Source organism: Lissotriton helveticus, chromosome 4_1 (genome assembly GCF_964261635.1).
Source record: "Lissotriton helveticus chromosome 4_1, aLisHel1.1, whole genome shotgun sequence".
Classification (NCBI taxonomy): domain Eukaryota; kingdom Metazoa; phylum Chordata; class Amphibia; order Caudata; family Salamandridae; genus Lissotriton; species Lissotriton helveticus.
Window position 1 is genome coordinate 2,075,087,422 of NC_136063.1, and position 20,134 is coordinate 2,075,107,555.

The 20,134-nt window shown below is 43.7% G+C and overlaps 1 protein-coding gene across 1 annotated transcript in view; it reads right to left on the reverse strand.

Annotated features, from left to right (window-relative positions):
• Window positions 1–20,134, reverse strand: part of TENM1 (teneurin transmembrane protein 1) — a 1,826,288-nt gene that overhangs the window by 855,436 nt on the left and 950,718 nt on the right. Inside the window, exon 10 of the mRNA XM_078688755.1 lies at window positions 4,418–4,628. Coding sequence (XP_078544881.1) covers window positions 4,418–4,628 — 211 coding nt within the window. The remainder of the gene's footprint in view (window positions 1–4,417; window positions 4,629–20,134) is intronic.

Below are 20,134 nucleotides of genomic sequence, written 5' to 3' on the forward strand. Positions count from 1 at the left end.
GGTACTGGTGCATTGCAGACACTGAACCTGCCCAACACCCCCGGATTCACACTCTTTATATAATAGTTAGTGGCCGCAGGCTTATTTCATGGCTCATTCATGCTCTAGCATATACCACATCAGACACACTAGCTCCAACTCGTAGATGTGGGAAGGGGATCTGGGAAGAGTGCTAACACAGAAAAAATGGGAAAAGGTGCTTATATACCTCGGAAAGTATCCCGGAAAGCTAACTTCCAATACATCCAACATAATATCCTCCATAGATCATAGCTTACCCCAGGTAGACTACATCAAATGTTTGGATCCTCCCCTAGTTGTTGGCACATCGTAGCAGACATGGTACACATGTTCTGGAGCTTTCCGAGAGTCACAGCGCTGTGGGAGGAGGCGCTAGCACGTTTCTTGAGGTGACTGGTCGGACGGATGTTTGCAAGCTGGAGGGCGCTCTGCTGGGACTGTTTAAGTGCCCCAAAAATACAAAGGCCACCAATTTATTAATCGATTTAGCACTGTAAATTACTTGTAGACTTAAAGCCATGCACTGGGAAGGAGACACTGCTAGGTAAAGCATATTGGTGCGACACAACGTTTAAGAGGGGGGTGGGCTGAAGCAGTGTCGATTTGACATGAGGTAGCTCGTGGACTACGCAAATGCCCTATGACAGCGGATTGGGAAATGCTGTTGTCTGATTTGAATACTCATAGTGAGAGTCTGGTTAACTAGCAATGCTGCTTCTGTTTCTGCTATTGTGTGACTCTTATAAGATGTGACTTTGTGACCTCCCTACTGTACTTATAGTTGCTCTCGGCATGTATAGGCTCCACTCCTGCTGTGCATCGGTGCTGAGAATCTGTTCTCTTTTACACATATAATAATTATCCCTGAATGCATGCCCGAGGGCTATATACGATGATACACTGCCATGTGCAGTTTTGCACACTTTGGGCAGCAGTTTACAGAGTTACAGGAAGAGAAACTGCAGAGGTCCATGCTGAGCTCCCGCCCTGACCACTACGGCACCCTCCACTCACTGATTTCAGTGCCGCTGCAGCTGCCGTGTTGACCGTGGGTCCGCGCTGAGCTTCAGCTCCAGTACAGTTTGCTCGCGCCCCCCGGCCTTGGACCTTCGGCAGTCGCCACACCGCACTGGTAGGGTCCTGCCTTGGAGGAGCTCATTCCGGTGGAGGAGCCTGGTGGCGGTAGTAAGGAGTGGAGGCAGACAGAGGCTTTCCCATCAACAGACGACGCTAACATAGACGCTGACAGCAGACCGCCGAGGCCCCCACTGGTCAACCGCCCCCTGCAGTAAAACAGCAACAGGAACGCTGCTTCCATGACACTGCCTGTTCCGCCATTCCCACAACGGGATTCTTAGAGTGTAGAGGCAAAGGCAAACAACAAAGCAGTAATGTTGACCATTTTGAATGACTTAAAAAGTGCCGAGGCGCGATGGCCTCAAAGATCACTGCGCTGATCAAGGAAACCAAACAAGGTAGGGGTGATGAAGGTGGGGCATGGCACAGACGTGCAAGTACCTCGCGCATGTTAATGCGCACTATTTTATAAAATAACAAGTACACTGTGTAAGCGTAATGACACTGTAGTGAGGCGGTGTTGCTTCCGGTACAAGCGGAAGTTACCTATCGGATTGAGATCCAATAAGAAGCCCTCTAACATACAAAATGCCAAAGTCCATAAATGGCAAGCGGCGAGAAATTACTCTGCAATAGGTGAAGTTTCACCACAAATATACATTACTAAATGTCTTGGAGAGACAGCACACGTGCCCTGCCTAGCCGAGACCTAAAAATGGGGTATAATTAACATTTTTGTAGGATGGGAGAACGGTCATAAATTGTTGTTTTCCAACCCTGCCAAACTTGTCTTACTCCCGCTCCATATAGAGTGGGTGATACAAGAGAAGTGGGTCTGTCGGGAGTGAGGCAATTTCTTAGAACATCTATATAAATAGTCTGTTTCTTCATACAATGTAGGGAAACATTCAATGAACACATTTTTAAGGACACAACACCTTTCTTTAGTATTTAAGAGTTATTTCTTATTTTGCAAGTATTGATACAGTTTATGTGATAGCTGTCCAAAAGCAAGGAGATAAAGAATCATACATAAAGTGCAAGGATTTTTAGTGACTAGAAGTGATACGTGACGTGATATATAGAGGGATCAAAACACATGACATAAACAATATTGAAAAAATAAATAATCATCGGTCCATATGCGTTACATTGGTCACAACAAAATGTATTCTTTTGATTTGCGTGTTGTAACTCTTCACGGACGGATTGATGTAAATAACGTCGACGTTTCGACCCTGAGGTGTGGTGCATCCGGGGCGGGTCTTCATCAGGACAGAAAGGGGGGGCGGATAGCCTGAAAGAGATCGTTATAGCGTATACATTGCGCTATCAAGGTAAAAGGTGTCAGCCGACACCAGTCTTTGATTTCTTTTAAAGTTCATTGGGGAATCGTCCAGTGGGTAAGAATATTGCACTTTACCAGCCGGTGAAGAGTACAGGGGAGTGCCGCAGCGGCAATCACTTCCGGGTGCAGAGAAAGACGTCCGAATCCGTCATCTCGTGGCGATAGAGTGGGGACGTGTGATTGGCCAGCAGGGAAGCGAGTCTGTGACATGGTCCGCCATAGGATTTGTGCCTTACAAGGATCGGGAATGTATGCTAATTTGGGAGCTCCTACCGATGCAAAGCTGCCAATGTCCAACATTTAGGGCACGTTGTCTGGGCAGGGAAAATAAATAATGACCATGACACGCAGGCACAAAACCTGCCACATCTCGGAACTATTGTTATTTGCTTTTGGTCATAATCACAGCTTTGGGGCTTACATCCAAAAACCCAAAAATGAATACTGAGCAGGCCACTTAAATAGGGCTCCTCTTTTTGACATTCAGCTGTGATAAAGTGCATCCACCATGTTATGTTACGTTAGGAGATTTATAGGCACAACGGTTGGCAACAAAGCAGGCCTCATGGTGCTGTAAGACGAAGAGAACACAATAATTCCTCAAGGTCGGACAAAGGGATAGGGTTTAAGCTTTTTTGATAAATTCAAGTTGGAAGCATTTTTTATGTCCAAAGGATGAGAATTACAAGATGAAAGATGAGACAGGGAAAGTCTGCCAGCGTAGCTGTTGTGCAATCTGGGGATTGCCAGAAGATTGAGGCTATTATGAACAGATCAAGCATTTGGCCATAGGAAACCAGTTTATTTTCTTAGGATGAGACAATGCAGATGCACATGAATGACAGGAGCTGCTGACGTTTGAACAGTCTGCAGACACTTAGTGAGATAAGCCGGGCAAGCTAGGAATACAGAGCTGTCATCATCTAGTCTATAAGCAATCAGGACCTGTAACACTTTTCTGTTGGTGTCAAGAGATTGTGATTAAAAAGAAATCCAAGATTTTTTTTTGACATGGGTACAGGGGAGAACCAGGTTCCCAGTTCAGGGAGCCACCAAGTCGAAGCATAAGGGTTAGATTGGTTTCCAAATCAAATTTTCTCTGCTCTCTCACTATTCAGTTTAAGACTGCAGGTGGTCATCCAGGTTGCAACAGATGTCAACAGGATCTGAAATCAGCTTGCGCATGAAGAGAAATATAGAAATTAAACTGAGCACAGCTCAGTGAAAAGCCTTGAGGAACTTTGCAAAAAATGGTCATGGGGGAGGACTGGAAAGAAGACAGTGAGACTGCCTGTGATCTGTCATCGGGAAAAGACAGTTGCGTGCCTTCATGCAGATACCTGATTCGAAAAGCCATGTGATTAGTGTAGTATGAGAGAGTATCAAAGGCATCTGACAGGTCCAAAAGGACCAGCGCTGCATATACTGGCACTCTAACGGCAGAGGCACATTTGGCAAAGAGATCCCTCCTAAATAGACACAGCTCTCTTGCTTGGGTGGGCAATCACGCTCAAAGGGATGGAGGAGAGAGAACCCACTGACCATATGGGCTTGTGGGCAGCCTGACAAACAATAAATGATCCCATGTCTGTTTTGAATACTTCTTGGTAAAATGCATTTATTTTTTAAATATCAACTAATCTACAACTAAGAAATTATTGGACTGCTTAAGTGGATATTGTATGATTAATGATAAGCAAGATGTTATGTTTGTACTTCCTTGTATATATTCAATGTGTGACTGCCAAATGGAATTAGAATGTTTTACTGTGTATTCTGATTCTGTCCTGCCTCAGTCAGTATTTCCACTGCTGCTGAGGAGGAAGGATCTGTTTCCTGTACAAGAGATTAAACAAGCTTATTCTTACTACAATCGTTTCCTTGAAATTCTTATACAACACAAGACTTTTTAAACATATAGTTGAGTAGGCCAATAATGGTCAAGGAAGATAAGGTGTCAGACTAACTCACCAATTGCAGTAGTTAATAGCAATACTTGCTCCATTTTCTTTCCATCATTGTAAACTGCAAGATGCCAAGCTCCCTGATCCATGAATTCAATGAATCCCGTCTCTTGTAGCGATGCCAAGATTAAGCTTCTGGGAGCGTGTTGAGGGTCTTCCGCATTCCGTGGCTCTGGTTTTATTAGCTGCTTTCCATCCATCAATTTTACAAAATCAAACTGAAACAAAATAATCCATATTTTTAATTTGTTATAATGGGGTATGATTTTGAATTTGCAGCATGGTATAAACTGTACACGGCTCAGGAGGTCACACCTCATTTTTTAACACTACTTAGAGTACATCTTTCTTGTCATTGTCATTTAATACATAACCAGGAGCAATTCATACAATGCTACTTTGCATGCAATACTTTACAAATAATGAATGAATAAAACCTTAGTGGTGTTAGGATAGCGGTATACCTGTACAAAACTGCAATGAATAGTGCACTTTATTAGCCTGTGATCTTTCTCCACATATATATTGAATACTATTGTGACCCACAAACTACTCTGCAGAACTTTACCATAATTAGGGTGTAAGAAATTGGGTTACTGAAAGAGGGTGGTAAAACTCTATTCAAGCAGCAACCACAATTCTTTTCATGGTGAAACACAAACAAACCCTAAACTAACCTGTGCTCAACCCTCTAATAGCCTGGCACAAAAGCAGTTAGGCTTAACTTAAAGGCAATGTGTACAAACATTTCTTTTCAAAATCTGTTCATTAAACCATTTGCTCAAAAACAATGCACAGGTGTTCTTCCCCCACTCTTTCTTTCCTCGCCATGCCCTTTGCATAGGAATGGACCACTGATGTCTGATACCACCCCGTGGTCCATCCTTTGAGCCTTATATCATTTCAATCACTCTGATGAGGATTGGGGCATGTCTCTACTGTGTCCCCTGTATCCTTCCCACCCACCACAGACCTTCAACCATTTCCCCGGGCAGCCCCTGCATTGATAGATGACCTTTTCGGCCTGACTGCACCAGTCTAAATCTTGTTCCCATGCCACCAGCCTCAGGAGAAGCACAGAGCCCCATTCCCTCGCCACATTTCTCTTTACCACTGCTGCTGCCATTATAAGTCACACTTTCTAAAATGTGGGCCATGCCTCCTCCCCGATACACATAATATAAGCCCTCTTGGTTCCAGCGGGACCGCCATATCCACCACTGCTGACATCACTTTTGTGACCTCTGTCCAGTAACCCTGGATACTTGGGCATTACCATAAAATATGGAAAAACAATTCCACCTCCCCAGAGCCTCTGCTACACTTGTCTGATTCCCTTCTTCCCAGCCTAAATAGGAGTGAGCTAGAGAAGTATGATCTATGTAGTATCCATAGCTACACTAATCTGAATTGTGATCGTATGGCCATCTGCCTTTGCCACAGAAGTGCCTCAGCCCAATCGTTGTCTTCTAGGATACCCACTGCCTCTTCCCATGCCTCCCACAGCAAGACCAACTGGTCTGGCGAGTTGTTGAGGATCTTCCTATATATCAGCGAGACTGCCTTGGACTGAATTGGGTCCAACAGGAGTCTATCTTCCAAGGGTGTGTACTATGGTATACTATGCCTTTCCGAATCTGTGCCCTAAGTGCATGCTCCATTTGCAGATAGTGAAACCCTTCTGTGCTTCCTATACTGTATTCTTCTTGATGTGTAAAATACTTGTGCATCACTAGAACAGTAATAAAGTGAAAATAGAGTACCAGAAAAAATACCACACCAATTTAGATAAATAGAATACATTTTATTATGTTATTTGTCAACAAAAGAACAAATATCCAATCAGTTGAACTGATGGTTCTGGTGAGCTGCAAGTGCAGCAATGCAGAATTTCATTGAGGCACATTGCACTGCATCCGTTCCAATGAGGCACTGCGAAGAGCTTCGTCACATTTGGGTGGAGTTGTGTTGGTTCCGATGGAGTCAAAAGCTGGGCCGGCAGGGCACCTTTGGCCCCACTTCAAACAGTCTAGGCCTGAAGGGTCACCACTTGGGGAGTTAGGACTCACAGCAAGCACAGTCCAGGTGCGGGATAAAGTTTGGTTGGAGCAGTTTCTGTCCCTGTGGCTCTGATCGGAAGGCCAACCACCTAGCCCTTGGAGTCCCTCTGGTGATCCTGCGTTCACAATGCAGGTCCAGTCCTTCTCACTCAGGCAGCAGGCTAACGGAGCTGCAGGGCAGGAGAGCAGTCATTCTTGCATCAGAGCAGCACAGCAGTCTTTCTTCTGAGTCTTGCACATGTCCAGAAGTGTACTGAAGAGTTGGGTTTGAGGGTAAACTACTTACAGCCGGTGCCCATTTGAAGTGTGATAAGTTTCTAGAGTCCTCCCCCTACATAGATTGTAAATTATCCTTCACATAATGTAAATTATGCAGGTTTTTTCTTTGGCAGTATGAATAAATTCAATTTTAGATGGAAACAATGTTTTTGTGACATTTTGATTTTATGCAAAGTATGTGGCAAATGCAGTAAATCAATAATTATGCTGTAAACAGTGCAGGCACATAATCACAAAAATGTACATGCGCTCACCATCGTACATTCTTTTTTATTCATAATTTATTGATGCAAGGTAAATAAAGCCTACACATTCTATTGTCATTCAGTGGCCATTGTTAGCAGTGCTTCCAAGAAAACTGCAGTTTCATGCACATGACACCAAATTAAATATGTAATTAAAAGTACTTAATGGGCAAAATGTGCTATATGGTCATTTGGCCTTGTGGTTTACTATGTCACCAGAATCCATCAACAAAAGTATTGTGCAATATTGCTCAGTTACTATTATTTATCTTATTTAAAAAAATCTATTTCTACACTATATAAATATATTTAAAAAAAATTAAAAATCAGTTCAGTATCTTTAGGGATATTAAGGTTCATATTTGGGCAGTTAGGTTCAAGAGTCTCACAATCATGCAACTTCAAGAAACAGAGTGATCGGATTCGCCTAGTGGGCTTTTTCCTGCCAGCCATGTGCTCTGATTTGTTGGCTACAAGATGAAGAGAAAAGTTGCAGCCATGATTTCAGGACAAAGGGATTCGGTCCCCGTGTCCTGAGAATTGCAAATTATAAGGTATTAGAGGGCAGTGTAGGGGTACCCTGACCCACTGGACCTTGTGCTGGTGCCAGAATGATCCCCAGGCAGAAAATCTTTACAAAAGTCCACAGGAGCGCAGGGGTCACACTGGCTGCCGCGAGTGTCTGCTGTCCCGGCGAACAGACAAAGACTGTGTACAGCAGGGGGAGGGGTTTGTTGCAAGCTGGGGTTGATTAATAAAGCGAAGGAATTCGATTTGTCATCGAAAGTATGTTTAGTGCTGTAGAAGACACAATTAGGACCCATTTTTTATGAGTTCTCAAATATATTCCCCATCCATTTCAGTAAAACATTTTGACAGTTAACTCTCTGGAGATCATCTGCCATTTTAGCACAGTGTTTTAATGAGTAACTAGAGTGCTAACATTCTGTATTTATGACAAGCGTGGCACACCTCAATGCCTTCCTTATGGAATCAAATCTGTAAAGCTTAAAGCATTTTCTATAGAAGATACTACAATACAATAAATGATAATATATAACAAATAATAGCCAAAAATGATAGAAATTTGCAAAAATGCTTAAGTAACCACTGCAATAAAAACATAATAATAACAACTGGCTTAAAAGTCTTTTGTTGCTATCTAGGAACTCAGAAAATGTGTCCTCATTTTTGCTTTCTGACTGACTGAAACATTTATAAAGCGCTCGAATGCCGCGGCGTCTTGGCGCTAAGATGCAGAGAGAGTGGTAAGAACGGGAGTCTACTGCAGAGAGAAAAGCCAGGTTTTCAGTGCCTTTCTGAAACACATTTTGGATTTTTGTGAGCGCAGTACGGGGGGCAGAGAGTTCCACAATCTAGAGGCTTGGTAGGAAAAGGATTTCCCGCCCCAACGAGCTCTCCTTACTCTGGGTTGGCAGATTAAGTCCTGGTTGGCTGATCTCAAGGTACGAGCCGGCGAGTACCGAGGAAGGAGTTTGATAAGGTCAACAGGTCCCTTGCCATACAAGGACCTGTGAACCAGGCAGAGGGCTTTGAACTTTATTCTGCTTCTAATTGGTAGCCAGTGAACCTCGCGTATGGCTTTAGAAGTTGGATGGCGACGCGGTAGGTTCAACAGGACCCTGGCTGCGGCATTTTGGATTGCCTGTAATTTGGTCAGCTGCTTTTCTCCAGTGCCCAGGTAGAGTGCGTTGCAATAGTCCACTCGGGACATTACCAGGGCCCCCATCACCGTCTTTTTTAGTGCTGACGGAATGTGTGGTAGCACTTTCCTGAGGATCTTGATGGTATAAAAGCAGGTGGAAGTCACCTGATTAATTTGCGCCTTGCAAGAAAGATCTTTGTCCAGCAAAAAACCGAGGTTCCTGACCTTCTCTGCAGGGTTAGGACAAGAGCCCGCCTCTGGGGGCCACCAAAGGTCACTCCAAATGGAAGGTTTTTGGCCGAACTCAATTATCTCGGTTTTATCCGTGTTTAATTTTAGGAAATTTCCGCTCATCCAGTTTTTTACACTACTGAGGCAAGTCTTAAAGCGCTCGGCTGTTGCTTCGATTGATTGGGATATTGACACTACAATTTGAGTGTCGTCTGCGTACGACACTAATTGTAGGCCATGAGCTTGGATTAGAGCGGCAAGAGGAGTGACATACAAATTAAATAGTGTAGGTGACAGTGCAGAGCCCTGGGGAACCCCACCCGGCAATGTGAATTCATCGGATTGTAGACCGTCCCAGTGAACCTGCTGGATTCGAGAATCCAAGAAAGATTTTAAAAGGGTCAACGCGGTGCCGGTAAAGCCAAGAGTTCTCAATCTGCTTATAAGGACCAGATGATTCACGGTGTCGAAAGCCGCTGTGAGGTCCAATAGAATCAAGGCCGTTCTGCCGCCTTCATCCATTGTCCTACGTATGTTTCCCGTTGCCATTATCAGGGCAGACTCAGTTGAGTGACAAGGACGAAACCCATGTTGTGATGGATCCAGTAGCTTGTTAGAGTCTACGAATCTCATCATTTCGTTATTCATAGCTTTCTCCAGGATTTTAGCTGGAAAGGGCAGGCAAGATATGGGCCGGTAGTGTTTAAGTTCGGCAGGGTCCAGGGAGTCCTTCTTAAGGATGGGGCGGATACAGGCTTTTTTCCAGTTTGTGGGGAATTCGCCCGAGGTGATGACCTTGTTCAGGAGGGGAGTTAATACAGCTGACACAGTCTTTGGGATCATATGCAGTACATGCGGTGGACAGGGGTCAAGTGGGGAACCTGATTTCATTTGTATAATTAAATCCATCACTTGCATCTCCTCTAATAGAGGGAAACAGGAGAAGTTGGGGTGAGGCATCATGATGATCGTATTGTTGTCAGTGGGTGGGTCAGCTGATGAGACACTGAGATCATCGTAAACTGCCTGGACTTTCTGTTGAAAGAAGGTAGCGATGCTTGTCACCATGTTCTGGTTGGGACTAAAAGCAGTATCACGGAGGCTCTTTGTCAAGTGGGTGACGGTTTTAAATAGTTCTCTAGCAGTGTTGGAGGCAAGTTGGATTTTATTTGTAAAGTAGGTTGATTTGGCCAGAACTATTGCTAATTTGTATTCATGCAGGGCTTTAGAGTATTCCAATTTACTTTGGTGACTGTAGTCTGAACGCCACGACCGCTCTAATCGCCGGCATTTCAGTTTTATTAGTTTCACCTCAGCGGAATACCATTGTGCAGTGGCAAACCGTCTTCTAGGTTTTTTTATTTCTACTGGAGCCAGCTCGTCCACTGCCTGGCTGATCCAGTTATGATATTTAAGAGCCCCATTGTTTGAGTTTTCATGCTCAAGTCTCGGGGAATCCTTTGCAAGTATATTTGCCAAAGGAGTAGGTTCAAGCTTCTTCCACGGATGTATTTTTTCAGGGAGTGTAAGGCCTCTCCTATGGTTGACCAGATTAATTAATTGCAGGTTAAAGAAAATAGCATTGTGGTCAGACCAGGGAACTGGTTGAATTGAGATAACTTTAACATGGTTATTATTTGTAAAAAGGCCATCCGGAGTATGTCCTGCGATATGAGTGGGCTTTGAAATTAATTGAGTCATGCCAAAGCTCTGGAAATTATCAATTAGTGCAGTTGAATCGGGGTCCTTAATTGCTTCCAAGTGGAAGTTAAAATCACCCAGAATTGTATGAGTAATCGAGTCCGAGGTAGTTTCTAGGTAGGTATGTAATGCTCTGATAAATGGAGCTCTCGGGCCTGGTGGCCGGTAGATCAGCAGGCCATCGAAGATCAGGCAGTTATTGTTTTTAATTTTAAAGCTCATAGCTTCGGCTTCTAGGTCTTGTTGGGAGCATGCAAAAACTTTTAAGTGGGATTTATAGATTATCCCAATTCCACCACCCACTGCTCCTCCTCTATTTACATATTCCACCGAATAACCTTCCGGAGTGGCCACATTCCAGTCCGGGCCTGAGACATCGGATGCCCATGTTTCTGTTAGAAACATTAGGTCAGCAGCATGGTCTGAGATCAGTGCTTCAATTTCATATTTATGTTTGACCATGGATCTGGTATTTAGCAAGATACATTTTAAAAATCTGTTGCCACTACCTGTGCACCCTGCCCCGGGTTTCTGATTGTTGTTTCGCCCCTGATGAGCAGTAGGGCATTCGTTTGTAGCTAGCGACAGGATGGGCAGTTTATAGGTTAAGCAGGGGGAGTTATTAATCACCTGCAAGCCACAGGTAGCACACTTGAGGGTAGAGGAAATATCTACCGGGTTTAATCTTCGCGGAGGTTTACAGGAATGCGTATCCAATTTGATCAGCTCCGCTCTGGAGTAGTGTCTATTTAACAAATGGGCATAGTCTCCCGCGCTAGGCGCGGGCTCGGCGCGGACGGGCGCAGACGGGCTTGCCTTTGGCGCGCCTTTGGCGCGCCGCCGGCGCGCCCGCTGCGCCCGTCCGCTGCGCCTACGGAATGGAGGCTCCATTTTATAGTGGCCGAGGGCGGGTGGGCGGGAGGGGCAAAGCACAAGAGTGCTGAGTCTGATCCCGGTCCTCACCCAAGATGGCGGCCCCCCGAGCAGCGTCCAATCAGCTGCAAGAGGTGGAATCTGACGTGGATTTGCAGCCAGGAGAGCCCCTGTTCCAGGTAGCGAGTCTGTAATAAGGGGTTCTGCCACAAGTGCTGGGGTACAACTAAAATATCACGTGGGTAAAGTGCAAAGTACAATTTTTCACAGGTTTTAAAAGATAGTTGCTTTTAAAAAAATCGGCGATTTTAAAATGATGCAGAATACAGGAAGTGCACAAACAGGACGTGGTAAACTAACTCACACACACACAATCGCAAACCTTTCTAGGTCACTAACCATAATTTCTATGAGATAAATAACCCCTTATTGTCTTTATTATAAAATAAATACTTTACGTATTACAGTTTTGATTCCATTAGGATGTCTTCAGGCATGACTTTTGTCATAAATGCTCTTTAGAACAGCGTGGAGGAGGAGGGAGCGGGAGCATGGACTCTGAAAACAGAGGATGGGGAAGAGCCAGGGGTACAGGCAACAAACTGACCACACCGGGCAGGCAGGGGGGAAAGTGGCAACACAATGGACCATGGAGAGAAGGAGGGAAAGAGTAGGGTCACAGACTTGGATAATGGAGTGCAGGGATGAGGGGACAGGGACAGCAAATTGACCACAAAGGGCAGGAGGGAGGGCTGTGTCAGCACAATGGATTTGCAGAGCAGGTGGGAAGGGGCAGTGGCAGCACATAAAACCTTGGCGAGAAGTAGAGAAGGAGGAATGGGTCAGGGATATACACACCAACAATGAAGGCAGGGTTGAGGGCAGAAAGGGCAGCAATCTGTCCACGCAGGGCAGGTAAGATGGGCCCTGGCAACATAATGGACTGTGGAGGGCAGGATGGAGCAGGAGAGGCACCACATAGACAACAGAGGGCAGGGTGAAAGGGCAGGGGAGGGAGCAGCAGGCTGAACGTGCGGTGCATATGCCTTGTCACATATCTGGTAGAATTAAAATTGCAAACGCAGTGAACCTTAAAGAATGTACTAACTTGCATTTTGGTTTGAGCTGCGTGAAGTTGAACTACATTGGTTCCTAAGACTGGAGAACCCAAAACCTTACATTAGAAAAGTAGATAATAGTTTTGAGAAGGTCTACTGGGACAAGCCTAGGTAGTTGCATTAAGCAAATATTAATATAAGTGATAAACACAGGCAGTTTCCCATGAACATAGCATTCCCGTTGTTGAACAATAATGGACCCCCAAGGAAAATGGGATTCCAACCCGAGTAAAGGCCATAAAAATGACGACCATAATACAACAACTGAAAAAGGTTGCAGAAACATTCCATGATTTGGATACAAGACTACAAATTACAAACAGCAATACGCAGTATCTGAATTCTGAACTGGATTAAGGTAGGAAAATAAGTCACATTTTACATCTAGTAGAGTAGGTCTTTGAGTCTCCAGGAACAGCAGATCATGCATTAGAAAATGCCCTGATCCCAATGTTCTCATTCTCATACTGGGGCATTATTCACATTAAGCACCATACCACATTGCATTAAACATTATTTAAAACGTCAAAGATGCAAACCTTTGCCACCCCTATACCAACCGCATTATTCACATTAAATGCAGTGATCCAATATTTTAAATACACCCATAAAACCGTAAGCCCGTAACACTGTGCCACCCTTAGTTATTTACTTGCAGCAGAACACAGATTGCAGCACCATTCTGTGCCTTATTATTCAGAGCCAATCTTCTTCTCCTTAAGGTCCTCACACGTAAAATTAGATGATTTGCTGTTGTTCCTGCAACTGCTTGTGTGTAGAGTTTAACTTGGGGTGGCCTTTTTATACATGGGACAGGAGGGAATAGCTAATTATGCATAGGTCACACTGTGGTGAGGGGTGGGCACAGAAATAGGTGTTGAGGGTTTGAGTTTTACTTAGCCTCACCTGCTATCTATTGTGAAAGCACACACAAAAACAGAGATTGAAAGGTCATTATTTGAAGAATGCAGTAACAGGCAGGACAGAAAAGATAATAGGTGTAGTGGTAACTCATATAGAGGTGGTGTATCTGCATGAAACCTCTTTGGGTGTGCTGCACACTTATCTGACCTTTGCACAGGTTTCCTGCATCAAGCAATCTGTAGCTTACAGTTTTTAGATGTCCTGCTCTAAGCTGGTATTATACCATTCTTGCCCCAGGCTGGTCATATGGTGCATGAAACCTTGCGTGTGCTGGACAAACTTATCTGCCCTTTACACAAGTTTCCCTCACCAATGCCTCTATGATTGGAAGTTTTTAGAGCGCGTGGTCTAAGGGAGGACACACCCTTGCTGCTCCACGATGTCCAGGGGCTGCATGAAAATGTTCTTTTTTTGTGTTTTTTTAATAAACCAACATTTGACCAGCCGTTTGGTTCAGGACAACAATGAGGCTGAGAGCTGGGGACTTGGGCTGTCTACTTATTCTTAACTGCTCTTGCTGAGACCCCCATCTGTCACAACTCTGCAGACCTGTGTTTGAATATGCCCAGGCATGCCCTCTTATGCCAGACACATTTGCACACACACCCAACTAGGGCCACAATTTTAGATAACCCACAATATATGATGTTAGGAACCTAACAACAACCTCTAAATGTGCGCACATGCTCTCACCGTACACGTGACACACCCCACACACACCCCAGTTCAGGGGAGAGCCCTCACACAACCATCTACAGCATTTCTCCATCATTTCTGCATCATTTCCGGGGTTTGGGACCTGTCACTTTAAAGTGGTGAGTAAAGGTATCCCCTTATACTACTGATGTTAATATGCTGGGGTTAAAGCAAGAGTCACTGAAGCAGGGGACTGCAAAATATTAAAAGGTGCTTGATGCTCTCTAGCACCAAAATGAATTTGACACTATCTCCCTCTATGAAAATCCACATGCAATGTTGAGATATCTGTGTTCCTCACATATGCACCGCTTTTAATTCTAAGGCATGATGGCTTATGACTTCTTAGTGATGAGATCTGCCAATGCTACAGTTTATCATTACCTTTTAAGATCCTGAAACTGGATTGCACCATTGCTGGGATTTTCCCTCAAATGTAAAGTACCTCCAACACTTGAGTACTTTGCACATATTTAAAGGAGCTTGAAAACCTACATTGCTGCTCCCACTTAAAATCTACTTATTTCAGCTTTATGGGGTTTGCCAAATCTATTGGTAGGAGGAGCAGCACAGTGACCGAAAGCATAGCATGAGGAGATAGTAACCATATAGGAAGCAAAGAAGAGGGCAGGGCTTCCACTGACTTGGTGATTGCCTCTTGCATTTGTATAGCCATGGAATTGGCAGACATCTTCATTATCATTGGTGCTTACCCATGGCGAATGCCACACAAGAAGGAGATGACTTTCATTTTCCCTGTAAACAATGGGCTTTATTCACAAATCGACTTTGAAGGGTACAAATACCTCCATTTATGCCTGACAGCAATCCAAATTAGATGTGATAGGTATCAATGGTTTAATACTGCAGATTTCTCCACCACAAGTGAAGGGAATTCCAACAGACTATTTCATGAACTAATTGCAGAAAAGAGATTATCTGAAAACCTATTTGGATCATGTCACAGGAGTCAAGCCTAATTGGGAACAAAATGTCAGCAAAGGCAAAATGTACGTCATGATTATTCTTATTGAGGAGTTAATTAGAGGTGGGAGAAGTTGAGTAGTTTTTCTTCCGTCTCTTGAGAACTAGGGCATCTACATCGACTGTGCTAGGAGGCCTTCAATTCGAAAATCAGGACTTTCGTGGTGATTTACATTGTGAGTTTTCCATCTTCACCATTTGTTTAAAAGCATAAATGATGTCCTGAGCCTTTTCTTTGAGACTGCTCAATTTCTGTGTCATGTGGAGAGCACTGCTAGTGCAGAATATCCAGTACCATTACGATAAGAAGATATTCCTGATCCAACCAGTTCTGTCAGTAAAAGCTAAGCATTTGGAATGAGCTTAACAGAAACAGGAAAATACGCAAGTTGCGGTATCCCAGTAATTGAGGTCTACACATGAGTATGTCCAAGCAATAAAACTCAAGCACAGTCTAGAGATATTAATTGCATTAATCTCAATTTTCTGATATTATTGCCAGGAAATGTAAGAGATTATCATGTTGTTGGAAAGTGAATTATTAGTAGTGGTAAATATTTATCTACCACTGGCTTTAAGGACACGAACACAATATGTGGCCCAGAATAGGTCTTAGAAAATGATTCTCATGCTCAATCCTTGGTAGCTTGGCTGCGAGCAGGTAGGTTTAACTTCAAAGACAGGTATGTAGAGTATTTGAAAACACAAATTCAGTAAATAATTAGGGCATAACACAAAATAAAAATCCAACACTAATTTACAAAAATAGGACATATTTTTCTTTTTAAAATGACACCAAAACAAAAAGGAGCCAATGTAGGGAACCAGGGATATCAATTTCTAAAGATTAAACACTTTCCAGTGCTTTGAAACCAATAGTGTCACCTCTGGACATTTGTTCGCGTCTCACCGGGACAAAGTCAAAGTTTGAGGCTGACTGCGATGGAGCCCTGGTCGGATACTCTAAGCGGGAGGCACCGGTCAGGAGTTTACCTTCACAATTAGAAACGTTTCTGGAGGATTTCTCACTAGTCGGCGTGCAGCCTCCTCCAGCAGGGCAGGTTCAGTGAGGGTCCACCGGGGTGCCTTTCTGTGGGAGTCTGGTCACCCTCTGGAGTTTTTTCACAAAAGTTCACCAAACTTTCCCAAACCTTTGGAACTTCTTCCTGAAGTTCCTCTTGAGGGTCCAAAGTGACCAAAACACAATCCAAGGGTCTGGAATCTCCAATATGGTCCTTCTTGAAACGTTGGAACCACAATTCCCACAATGCTCCAGGGCAACACCCTTAAACGTCCACCTGATACACTCCATGCAGGGGACTCTTGGTGGGGTTGATGCAGGCGTTCTCTGTTAACATGTAGCTTGCAGGAAGCCCACTCTTTATTCCTCTTGAAACAAAGTACATCCAAAGGGCTGTACTTCCAGATAATGCAGAAGGCGCACTCAGTCAGAATGCAGGGCCTGATGGTACAAATCAAGTTTCTAGCTTGGCAATCCTTCTTCTTCTCTCAGTTTCAAGCAGTGGAGCTGAGAGGCTCTGCCACTCTCAGAAACCTATTCTAAGTTCTCTGGGTCAAGCAAGAAGGCACTCCTGTCCAATGAGGCGCAGGGCAACATCCCATAGTATGAATATATCCTCGAACGTGTCTCCAAAATTGAACATGGCAGATTTTTCAGCAGAGACAAAAGATTCATCTCCATATTATTCCTTGCCCTTGCATCTGCTCATTCCTTGCTTAATCATGCCATCTGGCTGGGTTCAAAGAGTAGGGGTGTTAATGAAACTGTCTTCTTCTGCCTGTCTCCTCCTTCTATTGAAGATTATTGTTTACAACCCCTCTCCACAGCACTGTCATTCCTATTTAGCAAAACCCTGACCTCCCAGTTTGGCTCTCTAACACCAGGGGCTACTTAACACCTCATCAAAGCAGCCTGGCTAATCTACGTAACTCTGACCAATCACGACAAAACACTGGAAGACTGAATTTTGGCTTACAGACAAGAAAGTCTTATAACTTGTCTGTACATTTTAGGATACATTCAACAATAGAATATTGTTGGATTTATCAATACCATTCTAGTAAGTCTTTGAATAATATTTTTATGACATCCTTGACGTTAGTTGTTATTTAATAACTTCTTGCCGTGTTAACCTATGTAGCTAGGGATTTGCAATGGGGAGACTGATTTGGGCAATGTTTCCAAAATCAGGGCTATAAAACATCTTTTATAAGGACCCTGCCTATATCTACATGACCCCTCATCCCTAGGACACCTAGGGGAAGATTTAGGCGTTCTGAATATGTCTAAATATTACAGATCCTCACTCCACAGTACTCCTAGCACAAACAATCAATTTGGGGAAGCACTTTACTACAATGTGGGGAGTGAAATGTGCAATCTCACTAAACCCAAGACATATACATCTTATTTTATAAGGGTTCTCCTTATAAATACCTGACCCCCAACCACTGGGACACCTAGGGGAGACCTTGGTGGTACCTAATATGCCAAATCATTGTAGTTTCATAATTTTTAAGTGCCCCGAACACCAAAGTGGAGTTTGGAGAGAATCTGCATTTTAAAAGCAGTCCTGCAACACAAGGATGCTTTTAAACTATCCTCAGGTCTCAGCAGTGCCCACATGCAAGTGCAGAAAGGACTGATGACCTCTCAACTGGATATAATCACAGAAGATGTCAGTGAATGCCCATTAGAGAGTGAAATACTGTGGTGGAAACCATGTCATTTGTATGGTATCCACCACCCCGAGATCTTAGACCAGAGATTTATGGGAATACGCACCTGTTAATTAGTGCTTCATGAAGTTAATTAACACAATTTGCACACACATTACATCCTACATATAATCCCTGTCATGAGATTAGTCTCTAATATTGTATGGATTGGTAAGAGAGTCAATGCATTAACACAGAGGTGAAGATATGACAGTGATCAATATTCCTAATGTCAATGCACACCTTAAATATTGAGTAACTTTATCCATGGCTGTTGGTACTGGCGTTTGCCTGCTGTGAAAGTTGGTCACTCAATAAATTCGGCTATAATTGTGTGTTAATGCGTCTCATGTATTGTCCAAGTCACAACCAACCCCCTCTGCTACCAATCTAGGGAATCAGTTCACCCTCTAGAAGCTAATGTATCAATTCATTAGAATGTACACACATTGTCATTACAAATACATACCTACAAAAAATTCACACCAATAAAAGGGAATGAGAGGAAAGTGATAAATACATAGGATGGATAAATGCACTGAAAAATTCTGCTCGTTTTAATAACTTTCCAAGATGAACCGAGATTTAATATCCTCTATGTGATGAGAGACCTTTTAATTATTGATGTCATTGCGACTAACACGAAGCCTCAGCAGAGGTCCGCCAATCTGCAAGAAATGAGCTGTAATTAAAAACGATTGCAAAGTAATGGCATGAAAACATGCATCATGTGAAGGATTTACGCCGGAGGCAATCAGAGATGTATGCATATCTCATTTCACTGCCAAAACTGGAATGAAGCCTCCATCCTGAAGATTCATTTCATTGCGGGCACTGCATAAGAGAAGAATACAGGTTTCATAGATAAAGTGACACGAAAATGGCACCTGTGGTTAAAGGAACATATGGTCAGGTGGCTGTGCCCAGCTCGTTAAGATCTAATTGAGGCAGGGGGATTTATTGGGCCACTTAAGAGGGTCTTCTTAGGAGAGTTACATTATTTCTTGGCTGGGGTGGTAAAAATCCTTCATTACTCTGAATTTCCTGGGATTTTGTGTAATACTTGCATTTTTTGTATTCAGATTATGAAAAGAAATGTGCAATCGTTGCTCCTGAGCTGATGATGTGCCCTTTTATTTGCATGTCTCAGTGGGGTACCATGGCCTGCGCTTCGCAGTCGTTGGTGATTGGTCGCGCTCTACCTGACCGCATGATTATTGTCTAAAGCCTAAAGGTTCAAATGGAGCCTCAAGAACCCCCAAGTCCTATTTCATTGATTCTGATTGCAGAAGTAGGGCAAGAAATGAAACATTCTGAGGAAGGCAGCATAATTGGGGTTCGAAAGATGGCTACCAATGGCATGAGCAGTTTCCACCTACAGCTCTCTTGGGTAGCGGTAGAGGGTTCTGGTCTTGTCTTCACTACTGCAACGTTCTCAGTCCCAGCATTTGTGTCCCTCTTTTTCTAAAATGTGGCAATATAGTTTAGACCCTGATAAAACTAGGATTAATCACACACTGGAGCGCTGCGCAAAAAACCTACAAGTAATGGTGTGTGGATGATGCGCTTACAAGATGCCAGTGCATTGCTAAGCGCTACACCACAAAGGAAACGTGAGGCAGTGATGTCTTTGTGTGGAACGTGTGCTCAAGTTTCACTGTCGTGTACAAATTAACACGTGACGACAAATGCAAATGAATGGACTTTTGCTTGACATGGACGTTATGCCTGGAAATGTGTGACGTGTTGTACCTCGCTCTTACCATTGCTTGCACCTGGTCTCATTCGGTGTTGGGCTTTACAAAACACGGCCGCAATACTTTAGCTGGTTATCATTGTGTGAAATCCAAGGGCTCTTTCAACCCACTGCCCCCCTTACGCCCGCTTTGCATCCATTTGCAGGAGGCGGTGACGCAAAATGTAAATCATTTCTTGGCAACGTTCCGTGCAACCTAGGCTTTGTGAAAGAAAGATGACTGGCGCGTGCATTCGTGCTGCTTTGTATCATGCACCATAACATTGCAAGAATTCCCGGTAATAGGCGATATTATGGATGAACATGTGCAAAACGACTTTCCTGGTATTCGCCCACTTGGACATTTTGGCAAGTCAAAGCAAGGGACATTTCTGTGTTGGAAACGGATAACATAGGGAATTACTGTAAGAGTTAGAAGCGGAAAATACTTTGTGTCAGGTAACAATCAGGTG